Genomic DNA, 27,148 nt, shown 5'->3' with positions numbered 1-27,148 from the left:
TCGTCTGTGACTGGGCATGTTCTTGTGTATAAAAGATGGGGAGGACAGTGAGGTGAACTGAGAAAAATCTCATCCTCATGCTTAACGGACAATGTAGATGTTACTGAACTGACCAGCTTGACTCTAGAGAACAGCTTTTGGCTTTGTTGCCCACTGAGCTATAAGATTTCTCCTCCACCTCTAAATCGGCCAAACTGGCATTAAAATTCATGGTCTTTTATGCTTTTCTTTCTGCATGAATCCAGCGAAATGCAGCTGCTCTGGTTTCAATCACTGTCAGCCACAGAAAAATGTCGAATCTTCTGACAAGTTCTTAGGAATGCTGATGTGGATTTAAATCCTATGAAGCAGTAAGAACAAATGTATTTTTAGATACTTCTGTCAAGTCTGACATTGATGTGTCGTATCAGTTCATTGTCAGATTAGCCCTTTGATTTATGTGGAATAATTTCCACATAACTTGTTTGTTGACCTTTTAGAGGAAAGGTAAAATGGGAAATAACCTGAAGAAATGCCCAGTCAGCTTTTTGGAGGCTTGTGTTTGGTGCTGCATCACGGTCACAACCTGGGCTGTTTAGAGCAAAATAACACAGTGGCTTATCACACCAGTGACACATTGCGGGGGTAAGTCAGGAGTTTGCCTGAAAACACTGCAAAAGGTGTATAGTCCAGGCACACACACTCTTTTGTCCCGAGGCTGGTGAAAAGTCTGGGACCTGCTATTGCAGTTCAAGAGCTGAGAGAGCAGTGAACTGCTCTGGGATTATCAGCTGCTGTGGGCCTTCTTATCTCCTCCCGTTTCTAAAAGGCAAAAAATGATACACAGACAACCTTGGTGCTGAACAGAGCTGCACTGGCGTGGTTCTGCAAGGCGGCTAGCTTTAAGGAAATAAGTCACCTGAAGCACCTGCTGTGCTGCTCTTACAGTCCCTTGTTACTTTTAAAATCTTGGTGACCTTTAGCTGTGTGGTAGGAGTGAGTATAACAGTGTTTGGGAAGGCTTAGAAGTTTGGATCTGAGTCTCTGGCACATAATCTACTTTTTTTTTAAGCAGAAGATGCAGGAACCTCCGCTTAAAAATTAGATTTGGCACAAAAACCCTGCAAGAGCATGGTTAGGATTATATATTGAAAGATGAATTTATTTAACCTGCAGGCAGCAAGAGAGGATTAGATATTTTAATTCCCTCCCTTTCCCTACTGACTGTACAGAGTGCTGACACTTGTTTGGCTTGGAGATGACCTGTATACTGCAGTGATTAGTGTGCGCAGGGAATTTTTAACACCTTTTACTGAAAACAAAGTGCTGTCTCACAAAACAAAGCACGCTTTTCATGGGGCATAATAGCACTCTTATGAAATCAGAAGCATTATCGCTCAAGTGGGACACGCAGCTTAGGAATTGGTCTCACAAGATTGTGAAATTTGGCACCTATCTTGTCAAGGCAGCTGGGCGATGATTTTCAACGCTCACACAAGTGAAGTTACTTAACAACGTGGAAAGTGTTTGTCAGTAGGAGTTGTTGTGGTTTAGTATTTCAGAATAGTTAGATACTTCACTGCTGAACTTGATATTATAACTTTAGCTACCTAATTTTTAAAACAAAGTTGTCAGTTCCTTTTTTCCTAGGAATTCTTACAAGATAGCTAAATGAATGGACAGATGAGGCAAAAAATTGCTGTAAATTAGTAGGTATTTATTTCTTAGAGGCCAATGTGTTTTGGAATGTTTCCAAATTAAATGTACTATTGTGCTTTTAAACACAGAAGAGTTTTTTCATTAAAAAGATAAGGCCTGAATAGAGATGCCCTTTTGGGCTCAGTCCTGTTGCCTTAACAAGCATATTACCTGTATCAACAGCTGTAATTAAAGTTTGCTCTCTTATCATTCATAATTTACCTGAATTGAAAATCGGTAAGAAAAGAAATTTTGATCATTTGTTTGGGTATTTGATCCAGAATTATGCACTTGAGGGACAGATTATACAGGTGACCCATAGGTGGAATATTGTTTGGAGAATTTTTTATTTTCTTAAAACTAGAGGCTTATTGAATTTCTGTGGGTAGAAGAAAAGGTTGAATACAAAGCATCAATAACATCCCTTTCAGTCATTCCAGTGTAATTTGACCTGTATCTCTGTATGACTGTAGTCATGTGAATGTGAAAACTATTACCTTTTTTTTAAGCTAACTGTACTTTGATTTTGGTATTAAACTATGCCATCTGCTTTGTTGTTTTCCTCATCACACCAACAGAATGGGAACACGCCACAGCATGGCTGCAGCCACGGCTTCCATATATTATTGTAAGGAGACAGCTGCTGTGGGACTGGAGTCAGCGTCTTGTGATGCTCTTCTACAGCTACTCCTATTCTTCTCATTACAGTGTCAAACAAGGGCTCAGTGTCAGCAGACAAAGGATTTGCCTCAGAAGGGTCTTGGGAGAGATCAAACAGCAGTGGAGGGTCATGATGGGTTACACCATCCCCGAAACATGGGCAAATTCCTCTTCCAAAACAGGCCCCAGAGGCTTCTGGTTGGAATACTGGAGTAGCATAATGAGCTTTCCATATGGAGCCACCTGTCGCAGAAGAAGCACATTTGAACAACTTAATGGCATTAGGAGTCAGGGGAGGTCCCTGAAAGACTGGTTCACGTTTTAAATCACCTGCTCTGTCATTCCTAGGGCTTATGTCGTGGTTCTCACATATGGGCAAAAGGCTCTTTTGGGAGCTGGCAAGGATTCAGAATGGTTTTCATGGCTCATGGGCACACCTGGGCTCTGGGTATGTGCAGGGCCATATACACTAGGTGGATGGTTAGGTCTAATATTTTGGGTGCAGAGGAAGTCTCTGCCACTTTCTCGTGTCCATTTAAAGCTCTACATGCCTCTTGGGAGGGAATAATGGAGAATGTAGCCCTCAATTTCTGCATGCAGGTACTGGTAGGTGGTTCTTCTGTTGGCTCTGTACATCTGAGCCAAGAAGAGCGCCTGGGCAGAAACTGATCACAGCTCATTTCCATGCACAGTTTCCAGCACACTTTCAAATAGTGTGGTAGTTGCAGGCCATGAAAACAGTAAAATCTGGAGTCTCATTTTTAAGTTAACATGAGGAAGGCAACTAGTTTGTAGCTTTAGAGCATGTACTTTATCAAGCTCTTGTCCTGACCACTGGCTAAGGTGGAGGTCTGTAACTTGTGATGAAGAAATGATAAATGACTAGGACTAAATCTGAATGCAGTTCAACAGGAGATTTTCCTTCCTTCTCCCTCCTCTTTCCCCTATTCCTCACGCTGCATTTAGAAAGCACTATGCTGAACTCAGAGGCAAGGATGTGCCCAGCAAGAAGACAGCAATTAGATACGATATCTGAAAAAGGCAGAGGAGAAGAAAGGGGACATTCAACACTTGGAGCCACTTCTGTAATGCATTGAGCACAAATAGCTGACAACTGCATTGTCCCTATGCGGCATTGCCTTTTTGGTTCAATGGAATCAGCTGAACTTTCCTTCCTTCTGTAGTCCCTGGAGCTGTTCTTCATGACTGGGAGTCTCCAGCTTTATTCTTCTGTCTCTGTCGTGTCACTACTGCTAGAACATATTTTGTTAATAAATAAAATTTAAAAACTTCTTAAAAGTTGAGGAGGAAAAAATAACAGATATTAAGGCTCAGATAATCTTTTAGCTTAAAATCTCCAGTTTCTGTCTCGTTGGCTGGCTGGCTATGTATTTCCACCCCACGGTTTCCATGTCCTGCTAAGCTACGCTTCTGCGCTTCTGTGGAGGGATGATGTCTCAATGGATTTGAAATGTTTTGGTATAATACATTTAGAAATGTTACAGATTTTAGATATCTCCATTTCTGAAATTGTGAGAGAAAGGATGCAGAAGGTGGATTTCTTAAAGGAAATGTGCTCACTTCCTGATGGCTTACAAAGGACAGGTATTCCTTAGCTCTCTTTGGGTGTGTGCTTTGCTGCTGGCTGGGATGTGCTCTATGTCCATCTACTTTTCCCTGTCTGGTGACTAAAAGAGCATTTGTCTCACGACAAAAACGCAAGTATCCTCTGTCACACTGGGGTTCCCCAAGCATGGGATTTGGGCCCTGTGTCTGTTGGTCAGGGAGCATAGATACTTGTGAGAAGGAGTTAAGTAAGTGCTCTCTGGGGCGTATGCATTTTCTGATTAGCTGGCTCCTGTCAGAGTGCTATCGGGATATTGCTAAAATGACCATTTAATAGATAAATATGAGATGGACAGGTAGACTTACCTAGCTATATGTAGGAATTTATGTGATCAGTGTTCAGAAAAACCAAACTAAGTAGTCATTCTTTTCCATAAATACTTGAGCTGAGTTCCGTGTAACTTATATACCGTACAGCAATTTGGAGTAGTGAGCATAGAGTGTCTGAGGAGAATTGTTATCATTCTGCAAAATTTTAACATTCACTTTTCACAGCTGCAAATAATTACTGGAGTTGCAGAGTGGGAGAAAGCCAGGTCCTTTTTAGTTCATTCGGAAGGATACAGTGAGGCTGATTGTAATTAACCTGTGTTGGTGAGATGAGTAGACAGCTGCATTACAGAAGGATAAAAGAAAAAAAAAATCAGCACTGATGGAAGCAGCAGGGGTTTCAGTCATCTCCAAGAGGCAAAGAGGGATATGCAATTTGCTACTGAAGTAGCTCTGACAGAATTTGAAGGATGCGTGTGAATTTTAGGGCAACATGTTAATATAATATGTCCAAGGGAAAGGAAACCTGCTTCTTCAATCCAAACATCTCTCAAACCCATCTGGTAACAATCAATCAATTTAACGAGCAGAAAGAAATGGCCTGTCACTAATAAGCCTTATTGTGCTGTGGTAGAGAAAAGGACTCTTTAACATACGGACAAAGGATTCATTCTTCTGGCTTCGGTGAAGGGCTTAATTGATGAGTCCTGCCTGGGTGACATCAAGACACAATAACTTCATATCTAGCCTGTCCAACAGACAGAAGTAAACAGGCAATAAATATGTAACACGAACGTGATACACTTGTAAATGAGCTAAAACAGACTCTTAAAAGTCTGCCAGCCCAGAAAGAAGTAATGGCAGTTGGAGCAAAGAATCAGAATTTCTGGCTTGGCTGAAAGCTGAGCCACAGGGCAATACTGGATTTGCCAGTCTTTCATATTCTGAGCATCCCATTGTTTTCAACTCCCTTGCCATAAGCAGTTGTGGCTCCATGGGAAAAACTGTAGAAAGGCATGCGCAGGAGATCTAGCTCTGCGTGTGGCTTCCTAGGAACACAAAATAATACACCTTGCATCTGCGTATTGTATCTGTGTTTATGTTACAGGTAGTGTGACCTATTAGAAACTGATCTGTAGAGCAGAACAGTTATTGATGGCTTGACATTCATGCTGTGTTTGGCTGAGGGTGTTTGTTTGACTGGAGGCTAACTCTTGTCTGGTCCATCTAACAAATCTCTTAGTGATGAGAGCATATTAGGTATGATCCTAGAGCCTGTTATACAGTTTAGTTTCATATAAAGTCATGATCTCCAAGCCTACTCCACAATGCAAACCAAAGCACAATGAGTGGGTATGCTCAAGAGGGTTTTGCTTCAAAAGCATGCTTCTGATCTGAACTAAAATTGTGGTGTAGACAAACCTTACATAGCCTAGGAGAACAAAAGGTGAAAGCTAGGTGAGGAGAACAGCAGTTCTTCAAACTAAAAAGCAGTTCTTCAAACTCATCCCTTGATGGAGTATGCATTTAGCCTTTCATTAGGGAAGTGCAGCATGACTCCTCCAGCAGGAATTTTCTCCAGGAGTCTCTGCAGTCAGACAAAGCTTTCTCTGCCCAGAAAAAGTACGTATTAAAAAGAAATGAAGAGAGATCTCTAAGAAAGAAATGAAGAGAGATCTCTAAGAATAGTGATGGATTTAGAGGCATAGGAGATTTAAGTTTCCGACTGCTGTTCTGCTTTAGGTACTGCAAACGGGTGAATGGGCTCAGGGTTAGATGTGATCAAGCCTGGAGCTACTGGCAGCTCTGAGGTGGGAGCAGCTTAGCACGAGTCTGTGTCAGGTGAACTGTGGCCTCAAATCTCTAGTGGCAGCTCCAAGAGCTGGACTGTCATTGTCAGCCTCTAACTCCCTGGTCTGCTGAGTATTGCATACAGGGGGAGAGAGTTTCAAAGCGGTGACTCCCGCGGTTCTGTCTGGTGTAGGCTGGTGCGGGCTCCAGGCGCAACAGTGCGGCGCTCCTTGGGGCACAGGCCATGACCCGCTCTGCTGGTGTGCTTTGGCTCAAACCTTTGGCCTGGAGCTCAGGGTGTGCTTCAGGTGGGCACCAGCGGTGACAATGCTTTGGAAATGAAGCCACTACACACGGCGGGGGCCTGGCGAGAGCTCCCGGCGCCGTGAGCCCGGCTGGGCCCGGGGCTGCCCCCCGCCTCCCGGGGGCCCTGGGCAGCGGGGGGCCGGGCCACACTCCCTGTGCATGCCCACAGGCGTGAGCGGCCTTTCACACAGGGCGCCTCGAGATGTGAACTGCAGAGCGGAGCAGCCAACCGCGCCGAGGGGCCGGGCAGATTGCACTTTATTTTTCACACCCGCCTCCCCGCAGCGTTCCCGCCGCGGCTGGCGGGCGCTGCGGCCGGCGGCGATGCCGCGCTGCCCCCTGGCGGCGGCCTGCCCTGCCGGCTCCGCGCTGCCGGGGCGGGGAGGCCGGCCCCTCCACCGGCGGGCCCCGCTGCCTGCCCCGCTGCCGGGGCGGAGGGCCTTGGGGAGCGGGACGGTTTGGGGAGCGGGGGGTGAGCTGCACAACACCACGCCTGCAGCGTTCCCCTGCGAGGCATTTCTCTCCGTTGCTGGAGAGAAATCCCTACCAGGGAAGGAGCACACCAGTCCCTCCTTCTGTAGTGCTTTTTCTGTATTTTAATCATGTTAATGTGCTTAATAAAAAAAGAGACCATGACAGCAACGGAGGGAGGTGATAACCTCTAACCAAAACCGAGTGTTTAAAGTGTTAGCTTGTGGGGTTGGTTCAACTAATCTTGATTTATAATTACTGCAGAGGCCCCATTTCCACAGGAAGAGCAAGGATGGAGAGTAGTAATTTACACAGGTCACTTAGAGAGGATGTATTTTGATTGTACGCAAACGGGGGAAGAATTGAGATCTGGTCTCCTTAGATAAGTAATTAGTTGGCCTTGAGCACTTTAAGTGTGGTTCCCTCACTGGCACCACCTCGTTTCATGGCCATGGTGGTAGCAGGTCACTCAAATCCCCAGCCCGGGGGAAGCAGCAAGGCAGAGAGCTGCCAGAACCAGGCCCACCTGCTCGTGGCTGCGCCAAGCACCAGCTCTGCAGCAGTTCTGCCCAACTGAGGCAGCCCCGGTAGGGTTGTGAAGGCCTCACCCCTCAGCTACAAGGCAGAAGATCAGCAGTTGCAGCACTATTTCCCTTTTCTTTCTTTCTTTTTTTTTTAATGAACAATCCCTTTCCTAGTTCTTAGACAAAAATGTTATCAGCATTTGTATCTCTAGAGAAAACAGAGAACGAAGATTCCCAAGAGAAACTAAAAAAAAAAAACCTACTTAGCGTTTTCTACCATACAGCTCCTTCAGCAGTGTGCAGGTTGCTCTGGATCTCACCATGAAGGGATTAGCTCCTCAAGTACTGTATGGCTTGTATAGCTTACACATTTTTCCTTGAATGAAGTACCTAGATTTATCGTTGGGGATCAAGAAGCTAAAAATAAAATTCTACCACAGCACCTGGCATCACATCCTCACATTTAGTCCTTAGTCCCTTTCCTCCATGTTTCCTGTCAGAAGAGTGCAGTGACTTCCTGCCCAGGAGCCATGCTTCTGTCGAACGTGGTATGACTACACGGGCACTGACCTCAAGGTTAAACTGGCAGCATGACTGAAAGTTTGGTGTTGCAACTCTGGTATGTACTTATTTATGCCAAAAAGAAAGACAGCAAAGTTCTCAGCCATTATCCTGATACTCTCATGTATCTAGGGGAGCAGAGAAGTCAATTTCGAAATATTTGCAAGTACAAGTAAGTTTCGTAGTCTTCAAGTGTTCACTGAGCAAGCAGATTCTTGGCTTGATACTAGCTATACTTGGTACTGTCATTGTATCAGAAAGTATCATAAAGGAAATGTAAATGGGCACGAGAAAGATCACCCAGTTAACACTGTGACATAAGAAGGATGTCCGGCTGGGCTGCCTCAGGTTATCTCGCCCCACGGCCCGCACTCAAAGTGCTCTGCGAACAGCCAGTCCCTTATCAACGCACCAGCTGAACGTGAACAACTTCTGCTGGTGGAATGCCCTGGCATTTGTAACTGTTATCTAATTGCATCCTCTCAAGAATTCTCTCATCATTCTTCTCTCACTTCACAGGGAAAGCAAAACAAAAATTAAAGGGGCTCATTCAAGTTTCTAAAGGATGGGAAGATGAGTGGGCACAGCATACTCCATTGGCTTCTGCATTTTTCCAGCTGTGCAGAATAAAAAAAAACTGAGAACAGTATCCCCATGAATTCGTCAGCTCACTGTCACATCATCTAGTCACAAAAGGCGCAATTCATCTCAACTAACAATATGAGGGTGTTTTTTATATCTGATATAGTCAGTCGCAGCTCCCTTTTTAGTCAGTGGAGAGAAACAAGCATGACTGATCTAGTCCAGATGTGTCAATCAAGAGGTGAATTGCACTCTGTAAACATCTGCATCTCTTCAGTGACTATGAAATAAGCAGCTCAGATCCAGGCACCTGCGTTTGGTTGCACAAACGCCATCCTCCGTTCTGAGCAGGAATAAGGACACAGCTACCAGTCACTGGCCCGTTCTCTTTTACACTTTAATGGAGGGTGACATCAGGAAAGATAGGGTGCTTGTCGAAAGCCTGGGAAAGCATTACAGCTGCAGTCATCTTGCCTAATGCCACAGCTGACAAAATGAAACAAGTAAGATAGGCCTATTGAAAACAAACTACTGCTTAAAGATCGAGACCTTACGCGTGCAGTTCCTTTTTCTTTAGTTTTTCACTAAAGCTGATACCAAACGCTTTTGCAGCAAAAGCAATAGAAACACTGCAACGACAGGGAGATTCCTGAAGCTATGGTACCCAGGAAGCCAAAGCCTTCATCTCGGGCAAGGCAGGACAGCTGACAACAGAGTCTTTCTGCACCTTGCAGAAGAACTGAGAGTTTGAGGCAATAAACTTACTCCAGTTATATGTGTGTATGTTTTTACGTGATACTCTATTAGAAGCTGGAGGTCATAACATGACCTCTGATCTGCAGGAGGGAGGATGTTTATACTCACTGTCCTTTTGGTGCCACCGCACTGCATGCAGAAACACACCACAGTAGTGAAACATGAACTCGTGCCCAGAGTGCTGAACTGTCCCCCGCAGCAAAGGCAGCAAGGTGTGCCCATCGATTACCCTGACGGAGAGGACAAGAGTCACCAGACTGCTTAAGATTTTCAGTCTGCAGCCAGAGCATGAGCAGTGCTCACTCTCCGTGTATGCAGCATTAGGATTTCAAGTGTCATTTCTAAACCAAGCTACTGTTTAGCTAATGAGCCCTGAGATTTTTAATTGTGTGGATGGGTGGAGACCAGTGATTAGCAGCTACTAGCAGTTTTTGCAGTTCACACACCCTGCCTGGGGAGATAAGTTACCATTACTGTAATTTTCCTGGGAGTAAGTGATAGCCATAGTGAAGGCATGGTTCACAGCTTTTAATTTTGCTCCCTGAAATGAAAGTCACTGAAGTCACTGATAGCTCTGTGAGCTCCAGGCTTCGTTTAAAAAAAAAAAAAAAAAAAAAAAAAAAGAAAACCAAAAAAAGCAGCTGCTGACTGCATTGACTAACAGGTGGTTTAGTTACACACCACCAGTACTTCTATGCTTTTTGCTCAAATGGCTTAGCCACCCATGCTTTCTTGTGTTCTTTAGAGGAGTCCAACATAGATGCTACAAACTGTTTACTATTGAGGAAGCTACTTCTCTGTTACTGGCAGCCAAATGCAGGCTGTGTGCCATTTTCTCTACCTTCTCTACTCACAAAGAACCAGGCTTTCTAGTCTTGGAAAGGGCTTGTCCTAGTACCCTAACAGGACCAACCAGCTTTGTGAATATCTGTGGATTTTTCACAAAAAGTAAGATTAAAAGAGGGTTTTTTTTTTGTTTGTGGGGGTTTTTTTTGTTTTGTTTTTTTTACAGTCATCCCAGTGTCCCAAATCAATCAGGTTGCCTTTTAGTGATTAGAAAACTGAATTAGCTAAATGACCCTTGATAAAACATACTGTTTTCCTTTGCCTTTTCCGTATAAGCAGACAAAATTGGGGAAAACTACACAGAAAGAAAGCTAGAGAATTGCCTGGTGAAGAAACAAACAGAATTTAACCTGTGGCTGTTAGGATGCTTGACATATATAGTCAGATTCTATCTAAATCAATAAAAGAGCAAATATGGTTTATGAAGCCACCTTTGTACCTGTCCTGAGGCACTGCCCCTCCAGCCAGGTGAACCACTGTTGGGAAAATGTCCATAAGGCTTGTCAGTTCATTGGTAACCGTCCCTGCAGGCAACACTCCTGGCCATCTAACTATTCCTGGGACACGGATCCCTCCTTCCCAGCCTCCCATTCCTTTTCCACCTGTTAGAGAGGGGGTGAAAAAGTACCAAGAGAGGTGAAAGAATCAAAGATATTAGATGTTGATTATGCATGTAAAATAAAAGGTTTTAAAACTTTTAGACTATTCAAATAACTTGGATGAAAACACACTAAATCCTGGAAAACAGTAGAATGACTACAATGCAAATTCCGTTCTTCAAAAGTACATATTATTAACCTATTTTACACTACTTTCTTGGGTAGCACATATAGCAATCCACTACTAAGCAGTATTGTTGGCAGAAGAGGAACAATTCCACCCTCTGACACCTGAGAAGACATTCTGATGCATAATTTTAATTGAATGTCATGTCTGAGAATAATCTCCACACTCCCTAATAACATGCCCAAGAAAAAGGTCTGTTATTAATAAAAAGCAAAATCTGACTTGGTGTCAGTGGAATAGAGGTGCCTGAGGAAAGGGGATTAACACATGGAAACCTGGTTGTCAGACAGTTCACAATCAGAGGCAGCAGGAACATTACAAAATGATTTGCAGTCCTGGAGAGCAGTGAGGGGAATTAGGACAATGTTTGGTCACCCTCCAGGAGTTTACAGTCCCAGGGATGCTCTGAGGTGGTCCCAATTGGAAGAGTGCAGAACCTGTGCAGTAAATAGGGGAGTGCTCTGAATATGCTGCAGTGATGAAGACTTTCCACCTACATTTCTGTTGAAGTTGTCTTGAGGCAATCCAAAGAGTCTTTCTTAACTTGGTTTCTCTTTCATTCCTCTAGTCTTCTTCTAAATTCTCTCCTCCATGCATTGGCCCTCTTACAAGTCAAAATATTCATTGTTTTGAATAGTATTTCAAAGTGAGAACCATTAACTAATTACAGATATGAATTACAGATGTCAAGGATGGCGATATTAATGAAACAATGTGTTTTAAAGACAGAACTCTAAGATGAGGGTCCAGTTAGAAAACAAAAATTGCAAAATGTTGAAGCTCAGGTACCTGTATGACTTTTGCTCTGTTATTCCTCCTATCAAGGGCAGAAATGACAAGTCATTGCTGGAAAGTGTTGTAGGAAAATTGGCAAACAAAACTTGAAGCTAGCTTATTAGCTCAGCTAATAAATCAGCAGCTGAATGGTAGTTTATACTAGCCTGTGGCTTTGCTAAGTAATGTCAGACTTTGCTGTGGAAGAGGTGTGCTCATAGTTACAGCTGACAGGCAAGGTTCCCAGAGCTTGGTTTTAAAGGCTGACAAGGTGACATGATGGATTATAAACAGGGCAAGTCCAGCTTCTTGTGCAATAATCTTTGTGCTATGTAAGGTAACGGTATCTCATGTTTTGTTATTCACTAGCAGACGTTCTCATTATTCATATGTGTGGCTTATCTATCTTCTTGTTTTTAATGTCCTGTTAGCAATAGCAGCAGAGTTCTACAGATATTTATGAATTAAACTAAATTTTTTAATCTTGTGAGTTAGTTTCACTGGGATGTCCCCTGTTCTGCAGTATGTGGACATAAATGGGAATGCCTTTCTGTTATTAATACCTAAACTGATATTATATCTGCTCTTGTCTCCTCTCTAAGCAGGCATGATTTCATCATTGTCCTCTCATACTGAAATCTGTCTAATCACATTCACCTTTCCTCTCCAGACTCTCCTGTTACTCATATACTTGTGTTAGGCGAGTAGAAGTGAATTCCCTAGATTAGGTTCTGAGCTATTCAAGTGAGCCCGTTGGCCTTTTTACATCTGTTACTGGTACAGAAACTTCATCCCCAGAACTGAAGGCTAATTTAGCATTTAGGACTGTTCCTGGGTGAGAACCCAGCTGTATCAAACATTGCTTGTGTGGCTCATCAAGTAACCTACTATGTACATTTTGATGCTGAGCAAGGTCAAGGCACCAAATCTTCTGTAGGGAAATAAGTAATGGGAGCAGTTTTCAGGCTTCATTTTACAGTAAGTGCCAAGCTGCCCGAGCTGTCACAGTGGCTTTTCAAGGCTTAGCGATCTGGAGCGAGCATATGCAAGAGATAGATACCATAAATCTTCATTTCCATAGAGCTTTTGACACTGTGTTGCAAGCCAGTCATAGAAAGAGAGTCTAGATGAAACATCTATATGACAGATGAGAAACTGGAAAACTATATCAGGAAAATAGTCATCATGATATCTGCCAGTGTTGACATAGATAATAGTCTACTGTGAAAAACAGAAGGATGTTTCAAGTGAGACTCCAAACAGTGTGTTCTGGATCTGCATCACGGGAAGCTCAAACTGGACATTAGGAAAAGGTTCTTCTCTGAGAGGGTGGTTGGTCACTGGAAGAGGCTGCTTGGGGAAGTGATCATGGCACCAATCCTGTCAGAGTTCAGGGAGTGTCTGGACAATGCTCTCAGTCATATGGTTTAGTTTTAGGTAGTCCTGCGAGGAGCAGGGAGTTGGACTTGATGATCCTTATGGGTCCCTTCCCACTTGAGATATTCTATGGTTCTATGATACTACAGCACTTTCTAGTGCTTTGGGTTATGGATTAGATAGTATGCTTACAATATTTAAAGACAACATGGAACTAGAAGGGAGTACAAGTGTACTGGAGTCTAAAGAAAGGATGAATGAGGGGGAACATAACAGCATTGAAATACATGATGACCTTGCAACAACAAGATGTTGCAAGGAAGAAAGGAAGAATCTCTTCTCTGTAGATTGGTGAACAGGGCAAGATCCGTTGCTTAAACTGCAGCAAGGAAATCCAATGTAGGTACCAGGAAAAAAATTCCAGTAGCACAGACAACGAAAACTGGATTTTCTGGGGAATCACTGAAGGTCTTTAAGGATAGGTTAGACAATATAGCTTTCAGGAGTAGCTTCAGTGAAAGTGATGCTGTCTGAGGGCTGAAAGATGAATAGCTGATGCTCTGCATTTGCTCCAGCCCTGCAATCCAAGATTATCATCCCAGAATATAGCTTAGTAAATATAGTCTATCTGGATGTATTTCATTCTATCATTTTCTTTTTAAGAGGAAGTCTTGTGCATGTACACACTAACAACATTTTACCTTTATAGATCCCATTCCATCCACCCAATTGAGCATTTCCTCTGTGAGCCTCTAAGGATCCTCCATGGTCAGATGCAAAATAAGTGAATGTGGTATTCTTCAAGCCTTCTTTGTCAACAACATCCAGAAGCCTGCCTGTAAACAAAGCAAAACATCATAAGTATGTCCAGAGATGCAGTCAGATTTTTTAGGCCTTGACTCAAAATTCAGTGAAGATCAAGTCTTTCCATTTACCTGAATGAGTTGTTATGAGCTACAACAAGCAATGCAAAGAGTAATCCTGAATTACAGAAATAATAAGAGCCCAACAGAAAGCTGCTGAATGTGTCCAAAATTTGTTTGTGGTGTCTATAAAAACAGGAAAATAAAAAATAAAACCAGCTGGAAAATAATTTAAATGAACAATTCTTTTATTCAAGCTACTCAGAATACTCTGTCAGCTTTATGCTGTAAATTCTGAGTCAAGGACTCTATCCATTGCACAGCCTCAAGCATCCTGAAAAGCTTAAATAATAGTGCTGCCTAGATTCCTAATCATAGCAAACTGCTGTGTCTCACCAGGAACTGAACAGGGATTCTGAGATCAGGCTGCATACTATCAACCAAAGTCTTCTCCTGATGTCAGTGGGAAAACTCCACAAAGTGCAATTCAAACCTAACTTCATAAGGAATGTTTTCAGTACCAGGAACATCAAATGTTTATACAGAATATGATTTATCTTTGATTGCTTGTCCTCATCACCTGCTGCATCAAATATATTCACCAAGAACAGCTTCCACAACTACAGAAGCGGCAGCAAAATCTGAAGTACGCAAGGAAAAAGCATAAGCCAGCGATTGGCTCTCTTGCTCAATCTCTTCTCCTTTACGGACTTCCTGTGTCTCCTTAGTCAAACTACTTATTGAACTTACCTAAAAATAGACACCTGCCCTCAAAAAAGAGTTTAGATTGAGTCTAGGCATCTTGGATCTGAATTAGACCCCAAATCTCTTACTTAGCTGTCCAACCCTGGAGACTTCTGTCTTCACTAGCTGCCATCCTGTTTGGTCTATGCAAAGCATGTTCCTTACGCCATAGGACTTCTGCTATCCAGCTCTGCTTGTGTAGCTTGTGCCTGAAGGGGACTGGTGCCAAAAAGTTGCAAGAGGAGCATGGCAGAGTCCTCTGGTTCAACTGGATCTCGCAGAGGTTCTCATCCTGCCCATCAGAAGCAATGGAGCTCCTCTCAAAATATAACTTTATAAACATGGTTATTGGAGGAAGGAAAGGTTCAGGGATTGAATCTTGGCCTGGACAGGAGGTAAATACTTTGTCAATAGGGTCTTCAGTTTTAATTAAATACAAACAGGAGCTACCTCCCTCCCACTGAAGCAGAAAGGAACTACTAAGTAAGGCTTAGGTCTAAATCTAGGCTCTAGCACTCAGAGCCTAGATTTAGACCTAAGTGAGACTTCATGATATACTGACTTCACACAATTTATTAAGTGAAACTCCATAGCTTTTTAACGTGGCCTTTTGGCTACGAGGGAGTTCTGGTTTCTGCTCCAAGGATTAGTCTTTGATGAAAACAAACAAGTACACAAAACAACCACTGTATAATGTAATATTCATCAGCAGCACCAGTTATCTCTTCTCAGACTAGAGAGAGCTGGAGAAATGTCATACATTTTGATTAACAACATGATCAAGCACATATTTGATTATTTGAATGCATTTAACACTGCAGCACAGAAGTATGGCAATTAAAAAAATAAAAAGAACAAATATTCGCAAGAAAAGTTTGGGCTTTCATCTTCAGAAAGAAAAGAAGTGGTGTGGTAATGGAATGACAATCTCTGGAGCTAACTGTGTATCCAAGGCAGGTTCACTGATTTTTGTCATATGCAAAAAGAGAGCTCTGTGACCACCCTTTTAATTTCTTTTCCACGTTCAAATAAATTAAGGCTTTTCTTCAAGAAGACCACTTACCCACCATCCAGTCCATCTCCTCTATGTTATCTCCATATAGGCCATGTCTGCTTCTTCCCTGAAACTTCTCTGTGGTAATGAGAGGGGTGTGAACATGTAAAAGGGAAACAAAGAGAAGAAACGGTCTATGCTTGTTTCTGAAATAAAAGAAAACAATAGTCATTTCTCTGCAAACTGTCACTTAATCCAAAATGTAACAGTGGCATGGTAGTGACTATCTCAATAAAAATTATTATTGGGGTCTAAAATAAAAATTTTTGATTTTGACATCTTCTCATTTTTAAGGTTTTGGGAGACAGAGGGGATTAAAACACTCCTCAAACATTTTGGTTCTGTATTAAGATAAAAACAGTAATGGGCCTTTTCTTTTTCTGGTTCCAAATTAGACATGTAGTCCATTAAATAACAAATTTCACAGCCAAAAGACTGACACACTCTCAGAGGCAAGGAGAATAGGACTCACTTGCTTAAACTTAAACATGGATGTCACTGAGCATCTGAGACATCCTCATGGAAGAGGCAGATATGACACTGCACCCACAGGGGAACCATATCCCTTCAACACGAGGTCAGGCAAGATATCCTGGGAACTTGAGATTATCTATGCTCAAAGTTTTACAGAAGGGATTTATTTTACCTCCAATTTCCCTTAAAAAACCCAAACAACCAACCCCTCAACACTGAGAGAAATAGTATAATCTTATTCAGGGATATGCCCAGACTTGACACATGAATACTTTTAAAGACTTAGTGGCTTGTTCAATGCCACTTGAGGCTACTGATAGTATTGTAAATGAAGGACACCCTTGAAGAACAAAACAAAACTCACTGTCACCCTCCTCTTTGTAAAATATTAACTTCATATGACACTTTCTATGACAGTCCATTTATCAAACTAAGACAATTTTTCTGTTCCTACTGGCAGAAGGCCCAGTCCTTGGCCAGGACTCCTTCTTATTAGGTGAACAAAACATAAATACACAGAAAAAAAGTCAACTTCCTTTTCTTGAGGAGATGACAAGGTATGTATGAGACAAACGACAGCAGTTGGATGCTGACAGGTAGGAGGATGCCAGAAAACAACAAATTACTGGCCAGCATCAGGACGGGTAATTCAGCATGCCAGCTGCCTAACGTAGTGGTGTATGACACAGTAATCATATTATTTTTAAAAAACCATAAAATGCCATATAATTTTTGTTGGTTACCTTTCAATGAATGAAACTGCCTCCTTCAGCATATTAGAAGCAGTTTTTTCTAGATTCATCGGTTGTTCGGTGATATCATGGTTTCTCATCAGGATACAGTTCCAGTACTTGGTGAAGCCATAGCTGGAGAACCAGGAGATGAAATACAGGAGACCACAGATGGCCAGACATATGATTATTTTCCATTTTACTGAGAATAAATTGGCAAGTTTTCCAATCAAAAGAGTAAGCACTGCAAGGATGATCATCTGTGTGTAAAGCCAGTATGTATCCTGCAAAGACTTTGCCAGTTCAGGGTCATCTGTGCCTTGACACTCATTCAAAAGGGTAAAAGGCATGCCGTAAAAATAATCAAAGCCATGATTTAAAGGATGGTGGCAGTGGTCACGGCGGGATTTGCAGTTCACACCCATATGCCACTTCCCTGAAAATATAAAGCAAAGATCTTAAATCCAACATCGTTACCCTTGGATGTGTCTGCCTGTATTTCTAACAGGTTGGCTGTACTCCTCAGTTAAGGTGCAGCCGCGGGAGGAGCTGGTGTGGAATGGGGACAGACTGTCAGGAAACAGATGTGCACTGGCACTTTATCTGCCTAGAACAGCTGCTTTTCCTCACCTATCTGTTAAAATTCCACACAGGGCAATGGCCCAGCTCAGACACCTCCCTGAATAAGAAGAAATGGAGTTGCAATGGTTGGTGCTTATTATTTTTCACATGATAAAGTACCTATTCATTAATGGGTAGCCTGATGGGGAGAAACTAGAGAAACCCTTGTGCCAAAAGAAACAGATAAGTGCAAAAATATGAATTAATTTACACACAAGTTCCATCTGGCCTTCACAGCCCAAGAACAAATTTCAGGAAGAAGGTGTACTTATTGGCTCTGTGTGTCTATATTCATCCAAAAATAAGTAGCAAAAATAGGCCATTCCAATTATCCTGTACAATTGGACACATCAGAATATGTCATACACTGATAATGAACCTTAATGAAGTCATATTACAGAGCAGTGTAATTATCCTGACATTGAAGGACAGACAGTCTATAACCATGGGCCTAGAGGCTATTAGCTAGACAAATAACTTCTGAGAACTGCTAACCAGCTCTGTGCTCACGTACGTGAATGGAGTTCACAGTACAAGCTATATCAGACTGCAGTGAGCTAGGGAAAGTTCACCCCTTTGCACAGGCTTGTGTGCTGTCAGTACATCACTCAGACTCAGTTCAATTTAGGAACTAAATGACACCGAAGTGTGCTGGAGCCGAGCAGAGGTGTGAAAATCACAGTAATTACAACTAAGCACAGGATACCTTTCACTACATCAAAAAGAGGTTAGAAGTGAGAGATGCTTGAAAGACACATCCTTTAATTGCTGTTCAGGCAAAATTAGCAAAGAGGTAATAGGATTTTCTTTCTTGAACATGTATTCTGATCCAAAACCCACTGAAGTCAATGGGACTCTCTCAGCTTTTTTGCAGAGTTGCTTTTGCAGAAAATGAAGGCGCTTCTAGGGCCTTAACTGTGATAATAAGCAGAATGCATCCATAACAGAAAATCTAACCACCAGATACAATTAAGACCACTGTGGTGTCTGGGTACCAGCTGTCAGACAACATTTTTCTGTTCTAATAGATCAGTGAATATCTCTGTTGGTTCTTCCTAAAGCAATCTGTACTGGGCAAACAAGATTCCTTCCTTTACATTTACTTCTGTTTGCAGTGTACATTTATGTATTCCATACATCATTTTGGATTGATCAGATACACTGTGCTGACACTGGGGCTTCTGGATGACATTCTAAAAACCCTGCTGATTTTGAAAGTTATGCATACAAGAAACTCTAGTTTAACTGATCCTAGACATTTTGGCAAAGAAAAATACTTACAGAAGCAGCCTCATTTGAATAACAAGCAATGAAAAGGTGGCAAGTTGCTATGTCTCATACCTACAAGTGCTGTAGAATAACCTTGCTGGTGCAGTATTCTGGCGAAAGTAGTTTCATTTGGTGGGAGCCCACCAGAACACCCGTTCCAAAAGAGAACCTGCCATTGAGTGCCGGATGCCATGCCTAGAGACCAATAACAGTCTTTAAAATAAAACAAGTCAGATTTCAGATTTTCAGTCTTCTCAGATTGTTCTTGCTAATGAATTGGACTCAGTTGCCTAAGCCTAGTGCCCTTTTATAAGGCATTTAGTAAGCTCTGGGATATTCTGATTGACCCCCAGAATGATGCCTCCTCCAAGTCCCATGTCATCTGCTAGTCCAATGCAGATGCCTCAGTCATGCTGGGGTGTCTACAAATGGCACTAAGATGCCTATGTTTGGACATTAGGCAACCTCTTACAACCAAAGTTCTATCAAAATATAATGTTAAAAAAATAAAAGGGAAAAAAAAAAGAAAATAAGTTTTATATAGAACAAAAGGCTTACAGAGTCATGTGTACACACTCCTGAAACATACAGTTCATGATTAAATTTCTCCTTTAGGAAGTCAGAATCACATCAGGGGAGCTACACTGATTATTACTGCCTTATGCAGTGGCTGAAGTTTTCTATAATGAATTTACATGGCGAAGTAAATCTGTTTTAAAACATTATTGTTGAGAACTATTCCACAGTCTGACACATTTCACTATGAAAAAGTTTGCCAGGATATTCAAAATATTACACTTTACTTAATATAACCTTTATACCACTGAACATACAGTGTTCACACAATTTTCTTCTTCATGTTTCTACCTCTGGGTGCTTTGTGCTGTTTGGATTTTCATCCATTTCTGAGTTATGATTTAGCCACATTAAATGTACTTTATGTGGGGATTTTCCCATAGAAATCAATCACTAAATCTACTCATCTTTATTTTTGCCCATCTCACTGAGACCCCCAAATCCTTAGATTAACTAGTCTTTAAAATGGTTTATTTAAGGGGATTTTTAAGAGCAATAATGGCTAGACAAACTGCAGTGAACCATTACAGAGAGACCTAACCTGATCTGATGGGGTATCTGCCAGTCAGGAAAGCTGCTCTGCTTGGAGTACAGACAGCAGCTGCAGCAATGTGCTGAGTAAGTCTCACTCCTTCCTTTGCCAGGCCATCAATGTTAGGGGTCCTAAAGAGAAAAATCCCATCTCTGATAAAAATGTACTACACAGAAGTTCATGGTGTCCTGCTCCTCCTAGTTTTGTCAAGGATATCACCATCAAATATCCAAACCTCTCTGTTTATCTACAACTCAACTAGGAAAGCTCTGTTTTATATTTTTGAGATACCTTGACCCCTTAGAAATGAATTTGCCATGGATAAATGTGGTTTTATTAATAACTAAAAAGAAAAAAAAGAGAAAAGGTATTTCAGATCTATCCCATATCAAAAGCTCATGCTGCAGAGTGAAAAATGTTCCATTAATAGATACAGGCCAACAAAATTTCCAGGACTATAATAGGTTAGAGTAAACACAGGATATACATACAATCATTCTATCAATCAACCTATATACAGACTGATAACTGCACTAGGGATGAATACATCACATAGACTGAGCTGTCATTTCATAACAAGCCTACTAGAGTTGTTAGTGGATATTAAATCCTAATCTCAATCCTTGATATTTCAACCATGGAGTTGTGGAAACTTATAAATTATGCACATGCCTGACAAACACAGTGCACAGACACATTTGCAAAGTTCTGACTGTATATGCTGAAAATCAGAAATCCAAGGAAGTTGCTCAAGCATGCCTGTGTAATTATTACTCCAGTAGGAATTACTGTAAAACATTCATTTTGTACATGGTTTGAAAAGAAGTGTATCTAGATAAACTAATCCATAATAACGAATTTTCTAATACTAAGTGTCATCAGTGGTTTTTCCACTGAAATTCACCAGGAGGGGACAATTTATTTCATAGAATACGTTCGTACCTTATTGTATCATTGCCATAGCAACCCACATCTCCAATACCAAGATCATCAGCCAGTATCAGTAAAAAATTGGGTTTTGAAGGATTTGATACACAGGTTCTTGGAAACAAGCATAAAATTAGCCAAATGTTTAGGCAGCTCCTGAAATTAAACGTAAAGAGGTAATATTACAAGAACATTTGTAAGCTTTACAATAGACTTTAAACTATTATTCTTAAAGTTTTACGAGGACTCAGTGCAAATGCAAACAGCTACCAAATACTGCCAGCAGATGGAGCTCCGGAATATTTACAAAAGTTCTTGAGTTTTCTAAAACTAGTAATATTTTTTTATTCGCACAGGAATTTTGTGTATGCATTTCTTTATTGAGATTTGCACTGATCTCAGCAGATGCTTCCAGCAGAATGACTGGTCGGATGGTTGCAAGTCTCCTGAGACACCCCTCGTATAGGGGTGCTGGACACTCCTGAAATGAGTGGGACAGGAGCATGGAGGTGGTTGGTGTGGAGACACGCTGGTCGTGATGACAATGGCTTGACTATTGCATCTACTGCATCCAGTGCTACACACAGCATCTGGAAAGTGCTCCTTCAGCCATGGGACCATCTGCAAAATCAAGGTTGCAGCAACAGGCTTAAACTCTATTATCTTCCTAGAAGACCCTAAGAATATCTCAGCACGTATCTTAGTTGCTCAAAGTGTTTGCAAGAGGCAGCTTGCAGATGTTCACCTTAAGTAAAATACATATGTTAGAACGTATCAACTGACTGCTAGTTCATTAATAGATACTACAATGTGATAAATGCATAGTAAATGTACTATACTATATATTATATTATATATATTCCTAAACCTCCATGTCCTATAAAAGTAGGATGAAAGGCCTTGAAAGACTAATAGTTGTAAACCTGTATTAACTGCTCTTAGATTCTCAATAAGTTTCTAAAAAAAAAAAAAAAAAAAACAAACCCAGATCTGTTTAAATTTTCTTAAGCACAACAGACAAGACTCTCAGTGAATGTCTTCCCTTACCATTGTTTTCCCTGGTAAACTTTGTGGCTTCCCCATGTATGAAACAGGTACATAGTTGGTTACATAAATCCTGGTGGAAAAACAAAATAATAATTAAAAAAAAAAAAATCAGAGCCCAGTAGTTCTGGTGATCTTGTCTGTGAGGTTAGTCATTAACTGCCCTGCATTTACGGCCATCCTATTGCCACTGCCTGCGGCTGGCTACAACAGCGGTGGGCTGAACTACTAGGGCTTGATTACCCAGGTCCTACATTCCTGAACGTGTGCTTGCAGAGCGCTGTTGAAGTGACACTGCGAGGCAGAAAGGGCGCTTCGGCGGCCAGGCCAGGTCAGACAGCACGCCACACCGTTGTGCAGCATCTGGACTGTTCCCAGGCGCCGATAACTCCAGGGGAACTTGTGAGCGCTTGGCAAGAAGGCTAAATGCCCACAGCTTTAAACAAGTGTTAAAGGTGGCAGTTACTCAGTACATGCACAGAACTGTTGGTGCTCACTGAAAGGAAGGTTTTCACCATTTTACAAATGAGGTAATGATAAGTAAAACTAGTATCTCACTTTTACTTAACCTCAAATTATCTTTAAGTTCCAGGAAAACAATCTAACCCTTACTGTGAGCTTAGAAATTACAAAAAATACCTCAAAGAAAAGCCATCCTGGAAATTAATATTTACAGTGTAATTCTTAGGGAAGAGACTAACATTCTTAGGTTTGGATGACATCTAGTACATTCAAGGAGGTGTTTCTATCTGAATGTTTCTAAAACCTGTCCAGAAACATAAATATCATTATGATTATTTCCTCAAAGACTTAAAAGCTTAATGTCATTTATAAATTTAACAAGACCGTTTTTCTACCTGCCAACTCTATGAACTCAACTTGGACTTTAAAAACCTAGAAATAACCTTTCAGTTTCTAAATATTTGCTTTTGTCTGGCCAGGCAAATTTTATGAGTGGAAGCAATTTCCTATGCTTGCTGAAACAGAGAGCACACCTAGTCGCTTTGGACAAAGAATGGCTTGGGAAATGCACTCCTTTTCCTTGTGCATGGCCACAGACTAAGGGATCTGCAGAAAATGTTGCACTGGAATCGTGCAAACCGTCATGCAGAAGTACACGATAAAGCAGCTCCATCAGGGACTGGCATACGCTCGTCTTCGTGGTGTGCACTGAAATAAATTAGAGATGACATTCATTCCTTCACTGTGAAAAGAGATAAAAATCCGAAACATCCCCTTCATGCAAATCCCTGTTTGTCCCACACTTCTTTCCATTTCAAACCAGCACAAGAACGAAGATGTTGTCAGCTCTATTAAGGAACGGATTGAAGCTAATAATATTTACTTTCTGTAACAACTAAAAGCACGTTTGTAAACATAAAGTCACTTCTAAACACAAAGAACTGAAAAGTTCCATGTTAATGAAAGACTTGTGTTGGGTTTGGTTTTTTTTTCCCGACCCCCAAGATTAGCATGTTCTCCAGTTGGAAAAAATAGCATTTTCCATGAGAACTTTTTTTCTGCCTTTTTAGCACGAGTGTTACAGTTACCTTGAATGTCTGAGGAATACTAAACTGGCCAGAGCAGAGTATAAACATGCCCTATGCATTTCAAAGAATGAGCCATAGGATAAAAAAATTTGCAGATGCTGTTTTTCTGACCAGGAAAACAGAGTCAGAACCTGGGGTCCATTGATGATTTTCCCAAGTAACATCTAGGTGCTTGTTTGTGGCTGAGACAATATGGCTAATAAAAATTAAAAAAAATAGTAATAAAAAAAAAGCTTGATCTCTATAGATGTGGAATTTTCTGTAGGGTTGATGACGCTTCCCCTCTCTATTGGCAAGATCCTGAAGGCAATACTGAGAGCTCATCCTCCCTGCCCACTGGCTGAGTCGGAGATTAATGGGAAGCAGCAAGATCCCTCTGACCTAGTGCCTTGGCTGTTTGAAGCAAGACTTTACTGCGAATGCAGATGCCAGAAGCCTAACATCATGCTTTGAAAAGCAGGCTGTATTAATGTGAAGCAAAGGACTTACTACTAGGAGCTCAAATCTGTTATTTGTATGGCTGTAGTGCCTCAGAACCACAGCCTGGGAGCATTTCCCCCGAAGCCCTGATGAACTATAGCCCCATAGGACAGAGCTGAGGTGATGATCAGGCAAGTGCATAAAGGCATTAACCTGCAAGAAGGAAGGACTAGCAATGGCTCTGGTCCTTATCTATAATGGGAGCTTCTTTATGGTGCTTTAACAATGGAGGCAGAGCTCTGTCCTCCCAGCACCTGGTAGGCAGCGTTGCATTTAAAGGGCTTGGGGTACATGATTAAGCCAAAACTATTGCAATGAAAATGTTCTCAGCCTATGCCGAGTAGCTGAGGATCGTCACAGCCTTTGTGAGCTGTAGCGGAGCAAAGGAACCAGACAGATCTGGACATCTAAGAAATCCCTTGGTTTCCCGTGGGCGTTGGTAAGCTTTCCAAGCTGGTACAACTGCTCTGCTGCCTTCCACTTTCTCCACACAGGTTCATGCAGCACAGCCAGCTGGCGATGGCAGGCACACTGGTATTTAGAGAGAGACTTTGTACAGCCCCTCAGGAAAGCTGTGAATTTCGAACCAGGGAAGTGCAGTGGTGGTATTAAAAGATATTTGGGTCTTAATACCATTGGCTGTGGTATGATTAAAATTAGTGCTTCCTGATTGACTGCAAGCCATTTTAGGAGCACTACCCTTACTGAAGGACTAGAAGAAGTACCAAAATTGTTAAAAACAAAATCAATTTAAATATGCATATTCACATTTCTCTATTAGGGACTGATTCCTTCTGAAAGCAGAGCTCTCACTGACATCACTAGGATGTGAAGAGCCCATTACTGGGCCCTAGGATTTGTCCAGTTTCCTTAGCTGTTAAATGAAAGAAACAATTCATAAATCTAACACCAGCCTCTAGAAAGCAGCAGAGTTACTTACAGAAATCCAAGAAAACATCAGTAATTCCCTCTGTAAGCCAGTACGCCACAATAAATGATCATCAAGATTAATAAAAAAGGCCAACCCCTTTTAACAATATGGAAAACAAACCCTTGTCTCAATTACTCTTCTTGCTTTGAAATCCCTTTTGCTCCTTGGTGTGCTGAGCAGTCCTGATCCTCCAAGACGTGCATGGGAGGAAGCGAGCTGGGACTTGCTCCTTCTCCTCCCACTCCCCCTTCCCCCTGTCTCCAGCACAGACACCGCCTGGGATCCCCGCCAGCAAACTGGAACCGCTGTGCAGGTTTTACACGAATTCCAGGCAAAGTACAAAGTCCTTATTCTTGCAATACTGGCACAACATGGCTACTGCCTTTCTTAGATTCCCCATCCAGTTAATTCTGCACAGATTTGTATAAAGCCTGTCACTGCTCTATTTCAGTGCCTCAAGAGAGATGCTATAAATAACAACAACAATAACAAGAGATGCTAGAAATAATAACAATAGCAGCCCTAGGGTTTTGTTTCTCCCATCCTGCTTTTCCAGCCTTCCAGGCAGGGTAACAGGACTAGCTTGTCCTCCCCTCATTTCTTCTGTCATGTTTTCTTTTCTTTTTTGTTGCATTTTCAGGAAAGGAACACCTACCTGTGCTGAAGATATTGATTGTACTTTCATCCCCCACTCCCAAGAACTGAAAGTTTAGTGTCCCCCTGCTTCTTTCAGAACTTACCTCTGTTATAATGCATTTTACCCTTCAAAAGGTCTTGAGCAATTACGTGGAGGAGCTCTCGTCTATTCATTTGCTGACATTTCAGTTCTCCAAGTTACTTGAATACAGTGAAAGCTGAATATCACACTGTGTAGCGAAGTCAGTAGGAGTCAGTGAGGCGGAAAGATGAAGCAGCTTAAACTATCAGACTCACATAACACATTGGCAGGGATAACCAGGGTTGGAGGCAGTTTTTTATTTGCTGATCTCCTTGCACTTACGACTATATTCAGTTATTTTTATAAGAAATAAGCTGTCAAATTGGGCTACTTTTACTCATACCTATTTGACTATAATACTAATTTGTATGACTACTTAACAGCTTGTGATGCTTCTGGTGCAAAGATTTTCCTTGAAAAAAATTATATTTCTCAAAAATTACATCATGTTTTGGGAAAGGTGGATCTTTGAGAGTTGCCAATAACATAAGTATTAATTGCTACCTGTCTTGGTCCAAATTATGACTAAACATTTCTTTCAGCCTTTCGAGACTGTTTACACCTTTCTCACCATGTGATCACTACGGAAGATGTGCTCATGCTGCTGCTGGCATGCCTTAAAAAAAACAAACTCCAACCCCCCCCCCCCCCAACCCCCCCACATTTAAATTGTTCCCTGATAACAAAACTCTATCTGGAAGCGGAGGAGGAATTCTGCTAGCACAGACCTTGCATCCTGTTCCTCACCACTAAGTTAGAGACCCAATACAGAGGTAACAGCTGCGATTACTTATTGTCTTCAACAGAACTAAGCTTTAAACCAAGACCTTTTTTTTTTTTTTGAAAAAGAGCTTTGTAACAATGAAGCAGAAAGGAGATTATTTTTATCTGCATTTTGAGCCCTGCAGTATTTCCTCCTCTTCAGATGTTTTTTTTCACTGCACCTGAGCACGGGAAGCTGCTGTTTACTCCCTGCTGCGTACAGGCAAAGTCTCTGCCAGCAAAAACTTAATGTTTGAGTGATTGTGTGCTTTATACTGCCACTTTCTATCTGTCTTTTCGCACATGTCTGATTACTAAAAGCAAACACTGGCTTTGATGTTGTCCCTTCTATCTTTTACAAGTTTTCTGAGTGAACTTAGAGTAGTGAAGAACATAAATATTGAAATGACACAAACAGAAATTTGTAAAGTTGTTTCTATGTCACAATTAGGAAAAACCACTAAGAGATAAGAAGAAAAACGTTGATCAACTAAACTGGCCGAGTAAGTAAAATGTTTGCAGGGGTATTCAGGGTGGGGAAAAACAACAACAAAAAACAAACTAAAATAATCTTTTTCCATGTACTAAATTCAAACCCCAATTTCTCTAGAGTTCTAACAGCATGCTTATAATAAACTCACTTCATCTACTCCTGCAAAAATACAGCCGTTAATACAGTTCAAAGCCCTAAAATCTCTGCAATTTCACTGCAAACTTCAGTGCAAAGTCATGTCTCCTTAGAAAGTCTGGCTAGGGTCACACCACTGCAGGGATTTTTGGTTTTGTGATTTTTTTAAACTAGTATTGGCAAGATCCCTTTTTACAAGTTGTAGTTCGTAAACCTATATATATTGCTACCAAATAT

General features: G+C 41.5%; 1 protein-coding gene across 2 annotated transcripts; it reads right to left on the bottom strand.

Moving 5' to 3' along the window:
• Positions 1–1,799: 1,799 nt before the first annotated feature.
• On the bottom strand, positions 1,800–22,923 carry LOC137675984 (arylsulfatase D-like). Of its 2 annotated transcripts, XM_068422406.1 has the most exons (11): positions 22,838–22,923; positions 21,846–21,915; positions 20,814–20,954; positions 19,881–20,002; positions 18,836–18,958; positions 16,886–17,309; positions 15,678–15,814; positions 13,709–13,843; positions 10,510–10,672; positions 9,333–9,454; positions 1,800–2,580 (listed from the first exon to the last, which is right to left on the bottom strand). In XM_068422406.1, exons 2-11 carry the CDS (start codon positions 21,896–21,898, stop codon positions 2,210–2,212), a joined length of 1,791 nt encoding a protein of 596 aa, XP_068278507.1. In that variant the 5' UTR covers positions 21,899–21,915; positions 22,838–22,923; the 3' UTR covers positions 1,800–2,209. The 2 variants fall into 2 exon arrangements, with proteins under 2 accessions (XP_068278507.1, XP_068278498.1); XM_068422397.1 differs by lacking the exons at positions 21,846–21,915; positions 22,838–22,923 and adding an exon at positions 21,238–21,419.
• Positions 22,924–27,148: the final 4,225 nt, after the last annotated feature.

This window comes from Nyctibius grandis, chromosome 2 (assembly GCF_013368605.1).
Source record: "Nyctibius grandis isolate bNycGra1 chromosome 2, bNycGra1.pri, whole genome shotgun sequence".
NCBI classification, from domain to species: Eukaryota; Metazoa; Chordata; class Aves; order Nyctibiiformes; family Nyctibiidae; genus Nyctibius; species Nyctibius grandis.
This window is presented reverse-complemented; position numbering and strand designations above follow the sequence as displayed.